The sequence below is a fragment of the Carettochelys insculpta genome, chromosome 6 (genome assembly GCF_033958435.1).
Source record: "Carettochelys insculpta isolate YL-2023 chromosome 6, ASM3395843v1, whole genome shotgun sequence".
Classification (NCBI taxonomy): Eukaryota; Metazoa; Chordata; order Testudines; family Carettochelyidae; genus Carettochelys; species Carettochelys insculpta.
The window spans coordinates 78,968,340-78,983,538 of record NC_134142.1 but is presented as its reverse complement, the minus strand read 5'-3'; the positions used below and the strand labels follow the sequence as shown (position 1 = coordinate 78,983,538).

The window sequence follows — 15,199 nt, the reverse complement described above, 5'->3', positions numbered from 1 at the left end:
TGTCTCCAGCCCCCTGCCCGGTATCCTCCGTCCTGTTCTCCCAGCCCACCCTGCCCAGTGCCTTCCACCCTGCTCGGCACCCAGTGCCCTGTGCCCAGTTCTCCCTGTTCACAGCCACGTCACCCCGCCCCCATAGCCTACCCCAGTGCACAGGTTGCCCTGCCCTTTGCCTAGTGCCCTACACCCCGTTCTCTCTTTCCACAGCCCACCCTGTCCCCCTACCCCTCATCCCACTGCCTGCCCCTGCCCCTGCCTAGTGTCCTACACCCAGTTTTCCCTGTTCACAGCCCACCCTGTCCCTCACCTACCCTGTGCCCTACCCCCAGCCCCTCCACTCACTTCCCTGCCCCAGCCCCCACAGTTTGGTGCCCACAGCCTGCCCTGCCCCTGTCCTACCCAATTCCCCTCTGCCCCATGTCCACAGCCCATCCACCCTCCTTGCTCCATGCCAGCTCCCCTCTCCTCTCTCCTGTGCCCAGTGCCCCTGTCCTCTGGCCACCACTCCTGGGCCTCGCCTCCTTCTTCCCAGGAGCAGGTCCCCAGCTGGGCAGCTGCCCTTCCCCAGCACACCCGGTGGCTGCACGGAGTCAGTGCCCAGGCGCCCCACAGGGCTGGAGGCAGCGGAGCCCTAGTATGGTGTTGCAGGAGGTGTGGGGCAGGGACAATAGTCTGGGACTGTGGGTTTGTGCCCTGCTGTTTGCAGGGGCGGGGATGTGTGTGTTTGTGTTGCAGGGGTATTTGGGGCTGTGCTGTATGTGGATAGGTTGGAGGAGTGTGCATTTTGTCTGAGGCTTCTGGGTATTTTGTGTGTTGGGATTGTGTGTGTGTTGTGGTGAGCATTATGGACATTTTAGGTATTGGGATTATGTGTGTGTGTTTTGTGTCAGGCATTGTGGCTGTTTTATGAAGTGGGGGGTTTGCCCGTGTGTGGGTTGGGTTGGGTTGTGCTCTCTCTCTCTCTCTCTCTCCCCCCGCGTGTGTATGTAGCCTCGTGGCAGTTTGGGGCCATGTGAGGGACTTGAGTTCCAGCTCCCTTTTTCCTAGAAAGAAAGCACTGCCTCTGGGCAAGAGAACACGAAGCCGGCCAGCATTAACAGCTCCCTTCTCCCACTGAGCTCTGTGGCTTGAGGGCAGCAGATCAGAAATCTGAGAGTACAGTTCTGGTGAGAACCACACCCAAGTGGGGGACAGGATGCTGGGCGAAGACATTAGCTCTGTATGGGCATGGCCTTGGCTCCTGAGGCATGAGGGTGAAGACCCTATTTCTGGGGCTGGGTCAAACCCCATCCCCCAGCGAAACAATTCAGAAGTAATTGTGAGAAGCAAAATCCCCAGAATGCACTGATCCCTACACAGGGCAGAGACAGGCCTGAATACAGCTTAGCTCTAATGAGGAGCCAGAGGAATCAGTTATGTTTTTATTTCTTTGCTTTACTCCTCCCAATTCCCGCAGTTGTATTTGGCTTCTCACTGCCATCTTTATAGCTCTCTCGTCTATACATAGCCTCTACCTGAATCAACCCCCTTGGGAACAGCTACCCCTGCATCTGCTCCCTTTGGATATAGGTCTCACTTCACCAGTCCCTTTCACACACTGAAGCCCACCACTGCTGGTGTATCTGGAACTAAACGAGGCCCCTTCTGTATCTACATGTGTGCTCTCCTTGCCTCCAGCTCCTCCTAGGCCTCCCTTTAGCCAGCCCCTTTGTGCTCTTCTGGCATGCTCATCTTCACTGTATCCCCCTTCCCTTCTGTTTGGACTCTGCTACCTTTCCTTTGCATCGTACCGTGTCCCCTCCTCTTCAAATGCTTTTCTTCCTTGCAGGCTTTCAAGAGCAGCAACCGCAAGACTCTATGCTCCCGCACTGCAGCAAGCCTGTACCATCAGCTCTTGTATCTCCAGCTGAACTGTTCTGCCCTTCATTGAACGAGACTGTACTCTCCCGGAGGCAAGGCCTGGGTCTCCTTGCATACTTCCACAGGGTCAAACATACCAAAGCACTTGACAAATAATATGGACCAGGGAAATATTTTTAGGGCTGTTCTATCCCTGTGGCAAGAGGAGGGAAAAGCTAAGGAACTTAATTATAACAATGCTTCTTTCCACCCTGGCCCAGTATCTTATTTACTCAACAGAGACCGAATGTCACCTGACATAGCAGGGACTCCATTTCAGAAGCTGGGTATTAAAACAGTTCAGAGGCAGAGCAGTGGTAGGTACATGTCCTTAAGCACAGATTAAAAGGCTTAGGCTAGGGAGCACCACGTTCTCAGCCACCCTCAGAATCTCACATTCATCAACAATAAATGTGACACAAACCTGTTAAACTACCACTTGGCCTATGTCCACACTAGCCTGCCCTTTTGAAAGAGGGATGCTAATGAGGTGCTGCAATGAATATGCAGTGCCTCATTAGCATAATGGCAGCAGCAGCACTTCAAAAGTGCCATGTTTCGATCACATGTGGTTTGTCTACACGGGGTCTTTTCAAAAGGACCCCGCATACTTCAAAATCCACTTATTCCCATCACCTTATTCCAGTGCCTCATTAGCATATCCCAAAGTATCTCATTAGCATCTCCCTTTTGAAAGGGGCAGGGGCTAGTGTAGACATAGCTCGGGTGACTTATGCTTGTGCTCAAAGTTTTCTGACAGGCACCTTGCACGTCAAAAGGCTTTCTAATGGCCACATGAGCTTCCCTCTTTGAATAGCCATGAGAGAGCTCCTGGCCTTTTACTGAATAATGTAATAATACTGAAGTGACATGGCAGAACAGGCACCTGAGTAGCACATCAACTCACTCGAATAAGAAATTTTGTTTTTCTTCTCACCTATGGAAATTAGATTTACACAGAAACAACCAACTTCTAAGTCTAATAAAGTAGGAATGTTATCAAACTCCCCTCCATTATTTAAGCACACAGTTTTTAAAAGGGTTCCCCCCAAAAATATTTACCTACATTCTCTCTTCTACTGCTTCCACTGGGCTAAGTGGCTGGGCCCGCATGCAGCTGGTTATAGCTACTTGATTCTTGGCTTAGCTATGTCCCACCCTACAGCTCTAACCTGCACACCTGCTACAGTCAGCTGAACACAGTACACTTTGGTCATGCTGAACAACAAGAAGTTCCGTGGCACCTTATAGAAAATATCTGTTAGCCTCTAAGGTGCCACAGAGCTTCTTGTGATTCTCGAAGATACAGACTAATATGGCTCTCTCGCTGATATTTGTTCATGCTGTCTCCCAGGAAGAACAGCAGGAGTACAGCTATTCGGGGGAGCTGGAGGAATGCTCTGCTGGTCTAGTCTGTGCCTGCCTGCCAGTCCCTTTGCTCTGTTCGAGTGCACATAGGAGACTTTGCCTGATGCTGCCCTCTGGTATTTGCAAGTGACGGCTCTCCTGCCAGAACGGCCTTCACTTCTGCTGTGCAACCTTCTGTAATTCAAAGAGGACCTCAGGAGAGAAGGGGTGACCAATAAAGCCAATCCCTGACAGAGTGTGTTGTTACCAGCACACATTTATTTATCCCTTCCACACTTCAGGGACACAGATACCTTTACCCAATCCATAGGGCTCAAGGCATGACCCTGTTAATTTAAACTCCCACCATTATCCCATTCCTAGGGCTGAGGATGTAATTCCCTGCAGGATCTGTGCCACTGAAAAAGCCTTACACGGTAATATTCTTATTCTCTATTTATTTACAAATTCCAAGAAAGCAGAATACCTGCTAAGCACAGAAGTCTCACGCTCACCAATCCTGATAAGGCAGGCAGACTTCCGCTGTTAGGACAGACAAAGTCACTCTCCGGATGCTGGTTTTTGCATCTCAGGGTTTGGCAGTCTTGGTCTGGGGGTGAGTCTGCCCAGGTTCTTCCCTTAAGGTGTTCCTCCTTCCATCCTTCCTGCTTTCCTGTCCTGCTGTCTTCCTTCTTGGATTCCAGTTTAAGCAGTGAAACTTGAGCCCTGCTTAGCTCATCCTTGACCAATTATTTTAGTATAATTTTACTAACCATCCATACCCTACTGTAACAGAATTACCAAACCAATCATATCCCACCACCTTAACTGATTTACACCTAGCAAAATTAATTATACAGCAGATGGGAGCAATTACAAACAAGACAGAGATCAGAAGATAATCATCATAGAATGTTTCAATCAAATCTCTCGAGAAATTCAGGGTCCCCAACAGGGCTCTTAAGGATGCCACATCAGTAGGGGCAGGAAGTTTTCCAATCAATTCCACCCACTGTGCATCCGGGGTACGTCCCTCTTTTCCCAATATGACCCCTAAATACTTTACCTCCTGCTGTACCAACTATGCCTTGGCTCTGCTAACCTTGAATCCGGTGTCTTGGATGATCTGTAACACGCTCTGTTATTCTACCAACTTCTTCCTCGTTGTCCCCATGCAGTGGTATATCATCAACATAGGAAATGACTCTCTTTTGGGCTTCAGGTGTCAATTTTCCTACATCTTAACCACAAGAGAGTGACAAATTGCAGGGGCATTATGAAAACCTTGCAGGACTCTTGTGAAACAGAACTGCTGTCCCCTGTAAGTGCATCCAATGGTGACTCCACAGCCTGAGCTATTGGTAAGTCATTGCTTGCCAGGTGAAATGCTTTTAACTAAAGATGTTCCGTCACCCATCTTGAGACCTGCTTTCTTTATCTGGTGACAGTGGGAGGCACTTCAGGATATGGTCTCCCTCCAGCAGCCTAATGTGATGCTATTGTAATGAGATGTTAGAAGGAATGTGAGTATGTGACTTGTAGCTCTCCATTTAATGGCTGCTGCTCCTCATTCTGGCTGTACAGGAAGGGCTTTCAATATGGCTATAGAAAAAGCATATTGGCTATACTGTTACAGTGTGGCCCAACAGAAGGTAAAAGGCTCCTACATGCAACCTGTCTGTCTTGCAGGTTATGTAAATCAATGCATCCAGTTGTGATTTAGAACCTAAACACCCCCATTAAAAGATGATTTTCAACCAGAATGACCAGTCAAAAAGGGACCCAGTCAGCTCCTCTCAGCACTGCAGACCGGGCCATTAAAAGTCCCATCAGCAGCACAGTAAAGCTAAGGCAGATTCCCTCAGCGTGGCTCCCAGAAGCAGTGGTACGTCTCCCTTCCTGCTACTATGCTAAGGGACAGCTAGGGGGCTCTGCATGCTTCTCCGCTGCAAGCACTGGCACTGCAGCTCCCGTTGGCTGAGAACCACAACCAATGGGAGCTGGCGGATAGGTGGCACCTGCAGATGGGACAGCATTCAGAGCTGCCTGGCTGTGTCTCCACATAAGGGCCAGAAGGGGGATGTGCCACTGCTTCTGGGAGCTGCAGAAGGTTAATGCTGCCCAGAGCATCTGCATCCCCAACACCCTCCTCCACCACACTGCAACCACCTGCCCCAGCCCTGATCCCCATCCTGCCCACCAAACTCTTCAATCCCAGCCCAGTGCCTCCTCCTGAATGTCAAACCCCTTATCATCCTCAAACCCAGCCAGAGCCTGCACCCCCTCGCACATCCCAGCCATCAGCCCCTTTCTGCCCTCTGAACCACTCAGCACAATCCTGAAGCACCCTCAAACACCCCAAACCTCTCCCACCTAGCTCCACCACAGTTTACACCCCCCCAGCCAGAGCCTCACCCCCCACACACACCACAATCCCTGCCCCCGCTCAGTTTCCTCCCACACTCTGCACCCTAAACCCCACCCACAGCCCATTCCTGCACCCCAAAACCCTCATCTCCGGCCTCAGCCCAGAGCCCCCTGCCAGATCCTTACTGCCACCCACCCAGCACATACACCGCGGTCCAGTGAAAATGAGCAGCTGCATGCGGGTGGGGAGAGCAAGCAACAGAGAGAGGCGGGGTGGCGCCTTGAAGAAGAGAGGCAGAGATGTGGCAAGAGTGTTCTGTTTTATGTGAGCAGAGAGCTAGTGAGCCTAACCACAGTGGGCCCTAGGGAGTTTCTAGACTGGTGGTGTGGCCTAAGATGAATGCACACTTCCATCAGCCGAGTTCAGAGGGGAAGCAGGGGCTGGGGATAAAGAGGCACTAAACAACAAGTCCACGCCATGTTCACCCCATAGTGGCAGATCCTGGCCAGCAGAGCTGCACCCGTCTCCCTGCTCCAGGTGTTGCAACCTAGCACACAGGGTCAAAGTGCCATTCAGGTTCACCCAGCAGCCCCTCGTTCATAGTAGAGGTGCAGCTGGGCCAGACCTGAGTGGCTCTGTGACCCCTTCACAAAGTCACAATGCCTGATGCAGGAGCCATTGCTGCAAGATGGGAGCAGGATGGGCTCATTCTCCAACAAATGCAGCCTCCCATCTGTGCCAGGTAGGACTAGGATGAGGTGGTGGAGGGGACGTATAGCTAGTGCTTTTTCTGTGCTGGTAGCGAGTACCAGCACCTCCACAGCCCCAGCCATGGGGGTGACTAGAGGTTGGGAAGGGGGAACCTTTTTCACAAAAAAAGGCACAGCATATAGCTCATGGTGGGTCACAAAGAAAGAAAATACAACTGCTGAGTCATTTAATAAAAAGTTTTGGAACCACTGTTTCCTCTCCACACACCGTTTTCAGGACTGTGCATGGTCAGGTGTGTGAATGGTCAAGAGAGTAGCGTGTTGGTAGCTGGACATCTGGTGCTAAAGAAGATTCTTGCTGTATGGTTGCCAAGAGTAGGAGAAAAGTGCAAAAGTCAGCGAGTAAAACTGAGCAGGCAGTGTATTATGGCTATTGTAATATGAGTCACAGTGCAGCTGGTTTGGAAGAAAACCACCCAATTCATGGAGATTTCCCATCAGTCTCCAGGCCTTCAATCAAAATGATGCATCGGAGACAACATATCACCGGTAAATTAAACAATACTTAAACACTATAGTTAAATATACCTGCCAAAATCCACTGTGTGCAACCTTCTGTTGTACATGTGAAACGGAGGATACAAACATTTGGATTTATTGGCAAGCAGATGTCAGTAAATGATCATTTTCCAATGCATCAGATGCATGCTATTGAATAGCTAAGATCCAGATAAAGGACATCTGATTGCATGTGAAGGGCAAAACACAGTGAAGAAATCCATATTGTAACATACTTGCAGATGTCATATTAAAATTAAATTAAATTAAATTAAAATTAAAATTAAAATTAGATTAAATTAAAATCACTGCCACCATCACAGTGCTTTTCTGGAGGTGACAGTACCACGTATTAGAAGCAGACCCATTTTAAACTCATGAGCCGCATCTACTCTAGCCGGCTATTTCAAAATAGCCGGGACAACTTCGAAATAGCGTGCAGCACGTCTACCCGTGCCATGCGCTATTTCTAAGTTGAAATCGACGTAAGGCGGCGAGACATCGAAATCGCTATCCCCATCAGAAGATGGGAATAGCCCCCTACGTCAACGTCCAGCATCGAAGTAGGACATGTATAGATGATCCGCGTCCCACTACTTCAACATAGTGGGGTCCTCCATGGCGGCCGTTAGCTGAGGGGTTCAGACGTTCTACCCAGCCCTTGCGGGGCTCTATGGTTGCCGTGTGCAGCAGCCCTTAAAGCTCCCCGCCCCCAGATTTCCTGTGGCAGGAAGCTGTGTGCAGGCAGCAGCACAGACACATGCATATCCTGCACTCCCTCCAGATGCTCTGATCCCCCATCCATCCAGCTAGCCCCCTGAAAGCCCCCAGGGCACACCCCCGCAGGGGGACCCATGGCTCCCAGCTGTCCAGCTGGGGGGCGGGGGAGGCAGCAGGGCCCCTCCTGGTCGAATGCTGAGATCCGGGACCTACTGGGGCTTTGGGGTGAGGAGGAGGTGCCCCAGGTAATGCGGCGGAAGGGTCTGGCCACCAGGAGTCACCCTGTACGCACCCCTGACCACATCAGTAGTAAAGTCAAGGAGCTGCGGCAGGGTTACACCCAAGCCCGGGACACAGCCAGCCGGTCAGGGGCCGCTCCCGCCGCTTGCCCCTTTTACAGGGAGCTCAGAGAGATCCTGGGCCCCTGGTATACCTCCTCCCCCCCCAGCCACCCTTGACACCTCATCTGAGGAGCCCCAGCAGGCCCCGGATCCAGAGTCTGGCCTGGAGGCCAGCCCTGCACCCCAGGGGCTCCCAGAGGAGCCCCCCTGGGACAGCGAAGGAGGAGGAGGGCTCCAGCAATGGGGGACTCCTGACTGACCTCCCCTCCCACAGCTCCAGCAGGGCATCCAGCCTACATGTGTCTCCCAACCGTGGGAGCAGACCGTCAGGTATGTACCTCAGGCGCACACCCCCAGGTTAAGGGGCAGGGGCAACGGACATGACCAGGCCCCCCCCCACAGCCAGCTGACCCCGGCCCACCACAGCCCAGCCAGACCACAGCCCCAGGACAGCAGCAGCACGGCCCCCAGAGCCCATCAGCACCTGTCCCCCCATGAGAGTGCCATGCCCCATCCCTGAGGGTAGGGGAGAGAAGAATCCCCAAAGGGGGTCACCCACGGGGACACCACACCCATCATCCCTGGGGAACAGGGGATGGGGACCCTGCAGCGGAGGGGTGGAGGGCATGGGCCATGGGTCAGGGCCCAGACTAACAGCTGTCTTCGCTCTTCCCCACTCTTTTCCGCAGCCGCACCATCTGAGGGCCATGACAGCCTGGGTGCCGCGTCCATCATGCCGGACAGCCCACCCGGGAAATCGCGCCGTGGCAGCCAGGTGATGGAGCAGGGACCAGCCCCTGGACAAGCCCGCCACTGCTGGAGCCAGCCGTGGGCGGCTGCTGACCCCCAGCTCCTCGCCAACCCTCTGGCACCAGGTGGAGGTGTCAGAACGCCGCCTGCAAGTGGAGAAGTGCCGGCTCCCCTTACAGGAGCGAGCGCTGGCCTGGCACCAGGAAGCCTGGGGGTCCTTCATGAGGACCTTTGAGCAAATCACCGGGACCTTGAAGTAGGTCGCCGAGCAGATGCCAACCCCCGCTGCTCCAGCCGCCATCCCTCCCAGCTGCCCTCCACCTGCCCTGGCGCCCGCTGAGGAGGGGGACCGCAGGGCTCAGGAACCAGCCCAGCCATACCTGCCGGTCCTCCCAGCCCCAACCCAGCCTTGATGGGGCCTCCGGCCCAGGTGTGGGTCACGCCCCCCCAACGCCAGGTGCTGGACAGTAGGGGAAAAGGGGCCAATGACTGGGCCACCCAGGCTCCCCTCCTTTGTACATAGTCCCCCCCCATTGTAAATAGTTGTCATGTCCCACCCCACCCCTTTAGCAGCTGCCCCGCCCTGATGTACATAGTTCCCCCATTCCTGTTTAAAAATATTCATCATTGTTGGTTTCAATAATGTTCAGATTTATTTAAAACAAAAACGTGTCTCGTGTGCTCTCAGAGTGCAGTAGCGTGGGTGTGGGGGCAGTAGTGTGTTGTGGGTGGGGGGGCAGTGAGCGGCCCACAAGGATGGCCCCACCAGCACTCGCCCCACAGCCTGGTCGAAATGGGCCTGCAGGGCCTCCCGGACCTGGATCCCCCCGTGGTCGGCTTGGCATCTCGGGGCGGCGGCTGGCTGGGGGTAGGCTGTGCCAGCCTCCACAGGCCAGCCCTGCACGAAGGCCTCCCCCTTGCTCTCCACCAGGATGTGGAGTGCACAGCATGCGCCCACAACCTGGGGGATGTTGGGGAGCCCCAAGACAAGATGGGTGAGGAGGCACCTCCAGCGGCCTTTGATGCGGCCGAAAGTCCACTTAACCACCTGGTGTACATGGTTCAGGCGAGTGTTGAACCCCTCCCTGGCTGGCGCTGAGGTGGCCTGTGTAGGGGTGCACAAGCCAGGGCTGAAGGGGGTAGGCCACATCCACCACGAGGCAGAGGGGCACAGTGGTGTCCCCCAAAGGGATCCCCCTCTGTGGGATGTAGGTCCCTACCTCCAGCCGGCAACACGGGCCCGAGTTCCTAAAAACACGGGTGTCATGGGTGCTGCCAAGCCAGCCGACATATATGTCCTGGAAGCGGCCCCAGCTGTCCACCATGGTCTGTTCAGGAAGCGTCCTCGGCTGTGCTCCGGGGAAGGGATGGGAATGTGGGTCCTGTCCAGTGCCCCGAAGCAGTTGGGGAACCCCATGCTGGCAAACTCCGCGATGGCCGCATTCAGGTCCCCAAGCCGCACGAGCCTGTGGAGCAGAAGAGTGTTCAGCACGCGGATCACCTGCGAGGGGAGGACGTGAGCACCCATGAGGGGTGTGCCTGCCCCCCCCTTGAGCTTCCCCCCACCCCCGGGCTCTCCCCAGCCCCCTCCAGGGCTATCCCCTCCCCCAGGCCCCCCCCTTCCTCCGCCAGCCCCCTACCTCCCAGGGTGCCCTCCCGGGCCTCCTTACCTCCATGATGACAGCCCCGATGGTGGCCTTGCCCACACCGAACTGCTGTCCTATGGATCAGTAGCTGTCTCAAGTGGCCAGCTTCCAGACAGCGATGCCGACCCGTTTCTCGACAGTGAGGGCACGCCGCATAGGGGCATCCTGGTGCTGCAGGGCAGGGGTGAGCCACTGGCAGAGCTCGAGGAATGTCGGCTCGCTCATCCGGAAATTCCAGAGCCAGTGGTCATCGTCCCACTCCTCGAGGACCAGGCGCTCCCACAACTCTGTGCTGATGGGGTACCTCCATAGCCGGCAGCACGCCAGCAAGGGCGGTGCTGGGAGGGTCCCATGATGGTCTGGGGTGGCTCTTTCATCCCCCAAGGAGGACAGCTCATCTTCCAGGAGGTGCTGGGCGGCCTCCTGCGTGGCACCAAGCAGGGTGGACCTGCCTCAGAGATGGCTCTGAGGGCTTCTGGCTGCTGTTGCTGCTGCTGGGGGCCCATGCTGCATGCACGGGGTCTGGAACTTGTTGTCGGCTCTGCGGGCCTCGTGCTGTGCAGGCCGAGTGTGTCTGGGAGGGGCCCTTTAAGGGAGCAGCTTGCTGTTGCCCTGGAAGGGCTAATCCACCCTGTGACCCTGTCCACAGACTTTGCTGGCCCCTTATTCTGACTGGGGCTGCTTTTGTGTGTAGACGTTCCCCTGCGGGACCTGTTTCGATGCAGCAGTTTCCTACGTTGACATTCAATGTTGCTGGCACCAGCCCTGGAGGATGTCTGGATGCTACGCATTAAAATAGCTTATTTCAATTTCGCTACATCGAAATAAGCTATTTCGACATAGCGTCGCAATGTAGACGTAGCTATGTAGATCACAGGTATTGTTGCACTTAAAGCATCTTAATAAGGGAGTGGAGGGGGGAGCCTTAGAAGTTGACAGCTCTGCAATACTTCAGGGTGCTACTAGTTTATTAAATACACTAAAGAAGAGTGCTCACGTACCCTAAAAGGGGCAACTTGGGGCAAAAGGAGTCAACTCCAACAAAAGAATAACTGAAAAATGTTTGAGGAAGACTATCACAAATTAAACCAGTTATTTGTGCATATCAAACTTAATCGTAAGGAAGAAAGAGGCTGTCAAATTGTCAATGTAAGTGTTGCAAAACAGTGTTATGTAATGAAGAGGGCTGGAAAAGCCTTCTGACAGCAAACAAAATTAGGGTGGCAATGCCTTGTTGGCTGACTTTCACATGTATTCCACACCTCTGAAAAACCAGGCTCTATACTACCAAATCTAGAGTGGCAGTGAACAACAGCATAATGTCATCAGACAACGTTTTGAGCAAATTTGATCTGAACACTAAAGAAAAACATTCTGAGCTGTCACTGAAAATGTTCCCTAGTCTGTATTACGACAGCGGGTAAGATCAAGTGCCGCTCCACACTCAGTCACCTTTTTTTCTCTTAGGTTGTAGTTGTCCCTTTGTTTTTTGTTACCAAGGCCAGTGAAAGCTCTCACAAGCAACTTGAAATTAATATGGCCAGCCAGTTACATGAAAAGTTATGTTCTACTCCCTATGTTTGGCCACTACCACTGTTCTCTTTCAAATCTGAAATGAGAATATTCTATTTTATTACAGAATTTATAACAATTTAACCTCTAGAGTTTTCAGCTACTTGTATAAATCCCCTGGGCAAATATTCCACATCGCACTCCTGCTTCTGACTGGTGGGCTTTGAAAGCCTTCTCCCGAGCCCCTTGGTTTGGGAAGGTATCAAGGCGACGACCCACTTTCTCAAACCGGGGCAAATGCCAAAGTGGGTCTAATTTCACAGGCTGTCTGGATTTCTTCAGCAGAGTGGAATAGGTTTCGTATATTTTCCCCCGCTTTCTGATCTTCTGTTTTGTCTCATGACGAGCCTGAGTTGCTGCTCGTTGTTCTTCCATCCAAAGCTCCTTGTACTTGTGCTGTAAAACATCTACGATGGGGGTGGATGGGCGAGGGGGCCTTCCATAGCTCATGGCATCGGGGAGACGCGGCGGGTCCCTTTTAAAATGACGCTCATCATCTTCTGGACAGCGGATGTCATGGGTTTGGCGGTACAGGGCATGTTCCTTTGTTGTGACAAGACCAGCTAAGACTGCTCCACGGTTCATGGCAATAAAATCTCGTGGCAGCTGCTTTGGGGCCTTGTTAATGCATTTAACTGAGTTCCAATGCCCTATTGCTTCAGGAACTCCCCCATCAGCCCCACGGAGTGTTAGTCCATACATGAAATCAGATCCAGGCAGCCATGTGCACCTGGGGCGAGACTGTCCCAGCTCTGGCTTGAGGATCAGGTGGTTCTGGAGCATGGTGTCTCTCACCACCCCAGCTCTCTCATTTTCCATCCCAGGCTGGAGCTCATCCAGTCTCATAGGCAGCAGTAGAGGGGGACAGAGGGCAGTAGCAATGGGACTCTTTTTCAGTCTCTTTGATGTGTCCATTGCTTATCACCAAGAAACAAGCAGAGAGAGTCGCTCCCAGTTCTCTCGTCTGGAGAGGACAACTCAGCTTGTTAGTCCTGCAATGTCACTTCAGGCTCTGGTGACATCACAAAGACACGACCTGTATCGCTATGATTTAATAGGTCATCGGACCCATGCATTTATTTCTTGCCATTCTGTCACCCTTACAGCAGTCAGCTGCAGATGGCTGTGTAGGTGAATTATTGGTGCTGCTCACTGAGGAGGAGGAGGAGGAGGAGGAGTGAAAGTCCCTGCTGGAGCCAGCATGACAGACATAATGATGGTTTAGAATGAAGGGAGGGAACTTCTGTGTGTCTGGAGGAGTCCACTCCCACCTTTGGGATGTTGCTAATCCTGCCTTGACAATGATTTACTAGACAAGAACATGTCTGAAGAGCAATACTGACGGACAGGGCACTAGACACACAAGTAAGCAGACCTGGGTTCTATCCTTGACTCTGCTACTAACCTGCTCATTTAGAGCGACAGCAAATCACTTCATCTCCTAATGGTCCTATCTCCTCTCCCACCCATTGTCCCTCTAATCTGTTTAGACCATAAACTTTTCGGAGCAGAGACTGTCTCTAAGTATCTAATGTTAAAGGGATCTAATCTCAGGGGGTGTTTCCAGACTCTACTGTACCACAGTGCTAGGATCTTTATAAATGTCTGAAATAAATAATACCACAATTCAGCATTGACTTAGAAAGTAGTTTCCACCTCTGAACCCAGGTGACCCTTTTAGCAGAAATTTCTAGCTTCCCTGAATTGCACCAAACTGTGAATTCTATGATGTTAAACAAGTCTATTGTGCTATGCCCAATGCAGAGAACATCAAACTCATTCCATGTGTATCTAGGTACAGATCTAAACCAAAGCTTCTAAGCAGAAAGACTAGGTTAGAACATGATTAATTTGCCAAAATAATATGGAAGTTCAGCCTCTTCAGTTAACCCTGCATTAGATATTACAAAAATCAGACATACTCTGTATACTTTAAGAGCTAGACTCAATAGTGGAGTGATATGAAGCTTTTACATGACATGGTGGAATTTTGTCAATCTACACTAGGACTTGAAATTATCTTTACTCCTAGTCAAAGATAGCTGGAAGTGTTTATTTATTAGTTTTTAAAAGGAAATCTGTTGTTCTGGATATGGGAGGTAATATTCTGTATTGTACACATTCATCCAATAATAAGGAGTATTACAAAGATGTATTTATAGAGTGAATATGAAATCTCAGAGCGAAGACATTAAACTGCATAGACAGAAAACACTGACTAAAGTTTAATCTCAACAATTTTATAATTTTAAAATAGCAATGCGATTCTATGTTTTACCGATTTGTACAACATATATAAAAATGTGAGGCCATTTTGATGTACTCCAATACAAATAAAACGTTCTGTACTGGTCAATTTTTATCTAGTTTGTTAATTTTTTTTAATCTGAAATACAGACCCATAAAGAGGTTAGTAGAGAAAAAGCACCAGAAGCAACTAAAATCATATCTCCAATTCCATTTGCTATGTACAGGAGCCTCACAGTCATGCTAATTTACCTCTGCTTCCCCTGGCAACCAACTTCATTGTCCTCTTAACATAAAAACATATCTAAGAACAGCAAAAAAATAAATAAAAAAGGCAGAGGGGGGAGGGGAAGGAGAGCATTCCCTGCTAAGCACCTAAATATGATTGTTTCCATCATTAATTTAAAAAAAATCTTACAGTGTCTTTGGAAGTTCCCAGTCTCTTCAATCCATCCAGAGGTAGCAGATCAGCTGAATCCTTGTGAATAAACTGCACTGCCTGCTTCATTCTCCTCTGTTGCCGGAGAGATGCAGCTTCTCTCATCTCCACTTCCTTCCGACTCGGCTCTGTGAGGATGCCTGAATAAAACATCTTTCTGTCTGTGCACTTCTCACTCTCTCTCTCTCTCTGACAACGTTACGCTCCTGGTTAGAAATGAGCAATGAAACAATCTATCGTCTACGCTTATAACCGAAGCCTCGTGACGTGTGGAGACCAGCAGGTGCTCCGACCAGTGCGGTTTAGTAAAGGAGGGGTTAGGCACATGGCAATCCACTGCACAGACAACACGGGTTAGCTCAGACTCAGTCTAGAGAAATAATCAGCACGCTCACTCCTCATTGGTTCCTCTGCAAGGAAGAGAGCTGGAATGACAGAGGAACGTGAGCCCCAGGCTACCTGCCTTTCACGCTGCTGGGTGACTACCAGAAGGATGTTAAAAAAAAGACATGCCCAAAATGAGAATTTGCAAGTGGAACCAGTTTGTCTCCTAGTAAAACTGCTGAAGAGCTTTGAACACAAATAAAGCAGAGGTGTGCAATGTC

At 51.4% G+C, this 15,199-nt stretch overlaps 2 protein-coding genes across 2 annotated transcripts in view; both read right to left on the bottom strand.

The window, feature by feature from the left end:
* The window catches only part of NRIP3 (nuclear receptor interacting protein 3), a 38,495-nt gene extending 23,586 nt beyond the window's left edge, over positions 1-14,909 (bottom strand). Inside the window, exon 1 of the mRNA XM_074998926.1 lies at positions 14,574-14,909. Coding sequence (XP_074855027.1) covers positions 14,574-14,747 — 174 coding nt within the window. The 5' untranslated portion in view covers positions 14,748-14,909. The remainder of the gene's footprint in view (positions 1-14,573) is intronic.
* On the bottom strand, positions 12,005-12,823 carry LOC142014512 (cilia- and flagella-associated protein 77-like). Its single transcript, XM_074997175.1, has one exon. It carries the CDS (start codon positions 12,821-12,823, stop codon positions 12,005-12,007), a length of 819 nt encoding a protein of 272 aa, XP_074853276.1.
* Positions 14,910-15,199: the final 290 nt, after the last annotated feature.